The 2710-nt window shown below is 36.2% G+C and overlaps 1 protein-coding gene across 1 annotated transcript in view; it reads left to right on the top strand.

Moving 5' to 3' along the window:
• Positions 1–2370, top strand: part of LOC108748678 — a 119214-nt gene extending 116844 nt beyond the window's left edge. Inside the window, exons 10-11 of the mRNA XM_018486947.1 lie at positions 552–1077; positions 1496–2370. Of these exons, the coding sequence (XP_018342449.1) occupies positions 552–1077; positions 1496–2335 (1366 nt within the window). The 3' untranslated portion in view covers positions 2336–2370. The remainder of the gene's footprint in view (positions 1–551; positions 1078–1495) is intronic.
• The last annotated feature ends 340 nt before the right edge of the window (positions 2371–2710 follow it).

The following is a 2710-nucleotide window of genomic DNA, read 5'->3' as shown; positions in this document are numbered from 1 at the left end:
TAAAGGGCAAAGTAAGAGTCAAATCACATAATTTTTTAAATTGTCACACAATTAAAAAAATAAATTACAAATAAAGAACAGTAAAATTGAAAAAATAATAAAAAACTCAGTTTAAATTCAAATATTACAAGTTTCGACTACCGGATTGAACCCTCTTCAGACATTAATTTATCATAAAAATTGCTGTACAAAATTAATTATCGAAAATGCTTGTATATTCCCTATAATCACAGCTCGGATGAGTCTTGATGTAGAATCGATATTATTCACATACGATTGAACAGTCAAATGTGTTTCATATCTCTTGGAAAAAGTTCTAGTTGATAAAAAAGATAAAAAGACTTCTTACGAAAAAATAAACACAATCAAAATAACATAACGGAATTCTAACAAGCAATTAAAATTCACTAAAAATCATGTGTAAATTATTCAAACAAATGTGTCCATATAAGCATGAAAAGCCATTAGAATGTACAAAGTTTAGTAGAACGCAGATGTGTAAGACAGACATTGTATATCGACTTTTAAGTAAATACTTATCTTGTGCACAGGTTCGCAACGCCTTTAAACCAAGCACTCGGCTATCGATTCTTCGCATCTTCACCCGCCAATGATCCTCTTACGAAATCTCCTAATGCGGACATTCTGAGAAATAATCCAATTTCGCCGATCGGCCACGGGGGTTACAATAACGGCTTCAAATCGTCCACTCCCACCAGCTACTATGGACGATCGGTGCCATCCGTGGCGGAACGTCTAGCTTTGACCACCACCGCCGGCAATAATTGCCCATCGCCGGTATCAACGAGAAGTTCTTCGGGTAGAAGCACTCCCACCCAGACTTCTTCCGGCAGGACGACACCAACCAACCTAGTTCTATCGCCTACCAAAAGCACAATGTCCAACGAGGAGTTATTTGCCGCGATTCACAAGTCTAAGAAGAAACTCAATATCAAGCTTAATGAAAATGACAACGAAAATCTATCGCCATGTGGATCAATGAATTCTCTAGCGAAAACGCCAGCCGGTACCAGGCATAGCTGGAGTCCGGAATCTCCGGAAAAAGCTTCTTCGGAGGTAATTATCAATACCAGTCGGAATGAACGCGCGAAAATCAGCGATTTGAAGATGGATCATATCTTCTCTCTTAATTTCTATTCTTATTTCTCTCAAAAAAATTGTTTTTTTTTGTTAATTATTAATTTGTTTAATATAAACGAAGATTATGGGTGATTTATAGTCTATTCTTATATTTTAAAACCCTTATTTAATTTAAGTAATGTCTTAAGATGCTAATGCGGCTCTCTGATTAGTTCATGATATATTAAGACTGTATTTAAGGCGGTCTTAAATATAAGATCCGACTGAATACCAGTTGAAGTATACGTTTATTTTAGTACAAATTGATATTTCTAACCTTTCTAAAATCCTGCAATTTTAATTTATTTGTTCGCTACAATTCGTTTCTCTCGTTAATTCAGTCGATTCATTCCAGATATCAACTACAATAAAATCGCCCACGTCACGAATGGATTTCAAACGTTTACTCCTTCAACAGAGTGTAAAGGCTAATCCCATGCGATTATCGGCGGCGGAACAACTAAAATTATCACATCAACAGTGTCAACAACAGCCACAACAATTGTCGCCGAATACTCATCAGAGTCCCTTAGCTAAAGTTTTGAGTCCACGCTCAGTTTGGAGATTTCAGACCCCAAGAACTGATGTCCTTTCATCCACCATAATCGAGGACACTGCGGCGGAGGAAAAGGCAATGAAGCCCTCGCCGGAAAACACGTCTCCTATTTCAAGACTGAATTCTAGACGACAGCTGGATCTTTGTATTGATCTACCGAATCATCTGCGTATCACCGATTACAAAACTGCGAACAATGATAGATTAACGGCGAACAAAGCGCCTATAAATGAACTCAATTTCGATCCCGCAATCAAATCGTTAAATCAAAATAACCATATCCAAGAATTAATCATAAGCACATCAGATAATCCTACACGAACCACATCTCCTGCGGAAACCAGCCAGGATACTTCGTTCGTATTGTCTCAAAATGATATCATTAGCACGACGATACAGTCGAAGGATATATTTGAATTTAAGAATCAGGATCCCGTGAGTGCTCTAGAGTCGAGGAGGATCAGCAATCAACTAGCGAGAGCCCAATTCCTGGCCAGCACACCCACAAGCACCAATTCGTCACATAATCTTTACTTTAGCAAAAGATTCAGAGCGCGATCGGAATCTCCGCGACACGCAGTGACACAAAATGTAGCACCGCGCAGTCCGAGTGCTCCTACTCTCGAAACCGCTCTGTGATTTGCGAATGTCTATATAATAGGGCCTTGTACAAGACTTTAGTTCTTCATTATTATAACATATAATATGTATATTTTTGGTTTTGTTAACAAGCTTAGATACTTTAATAAGTCAACGTTTAATATACTGAATTGTTAAATTGTAAGTATTTACGAGTATATGCAAGAGTTTGTTAAATCGAAACAGATTTCAACATATATTATGATTATAATGTCTGTAAAAATCAAGCAGTGCTCAAATTATGATTTAATCTTATTTTTAATTTCTTTATAAATTTTTTTATAAATTTTTTCTTAAAAAAACCTAACGCATCTAAAATTTTTCTATGTCTTATTTAATTATACATTAATGAAGAATTAATAGCAAAGATATTAT

This window comes from Trachymyrmex septentrionalis, unplaced genomic scaffold (genome assembly GCF_001594115.1).
Source record: "Trachymyrmex septentrionalis isolate Tsep2-gDNA-1 unplaced genomic scaffold, Tsep1.0 scaffold24, whole genome shotgun sequence".
Lineage (NCBI taxonomy): Eukaryota > Metazoa > Arthropoda > Insecta > Hymenoptera > Formicidae > Trachymyrmex > Trachymyrmex septentrionalis.
The sequence above is the reverse complement of the archived record's forward strand: the minus strand, read 5'-3'. Positions and strand labels throughout refer to the sequence as shown.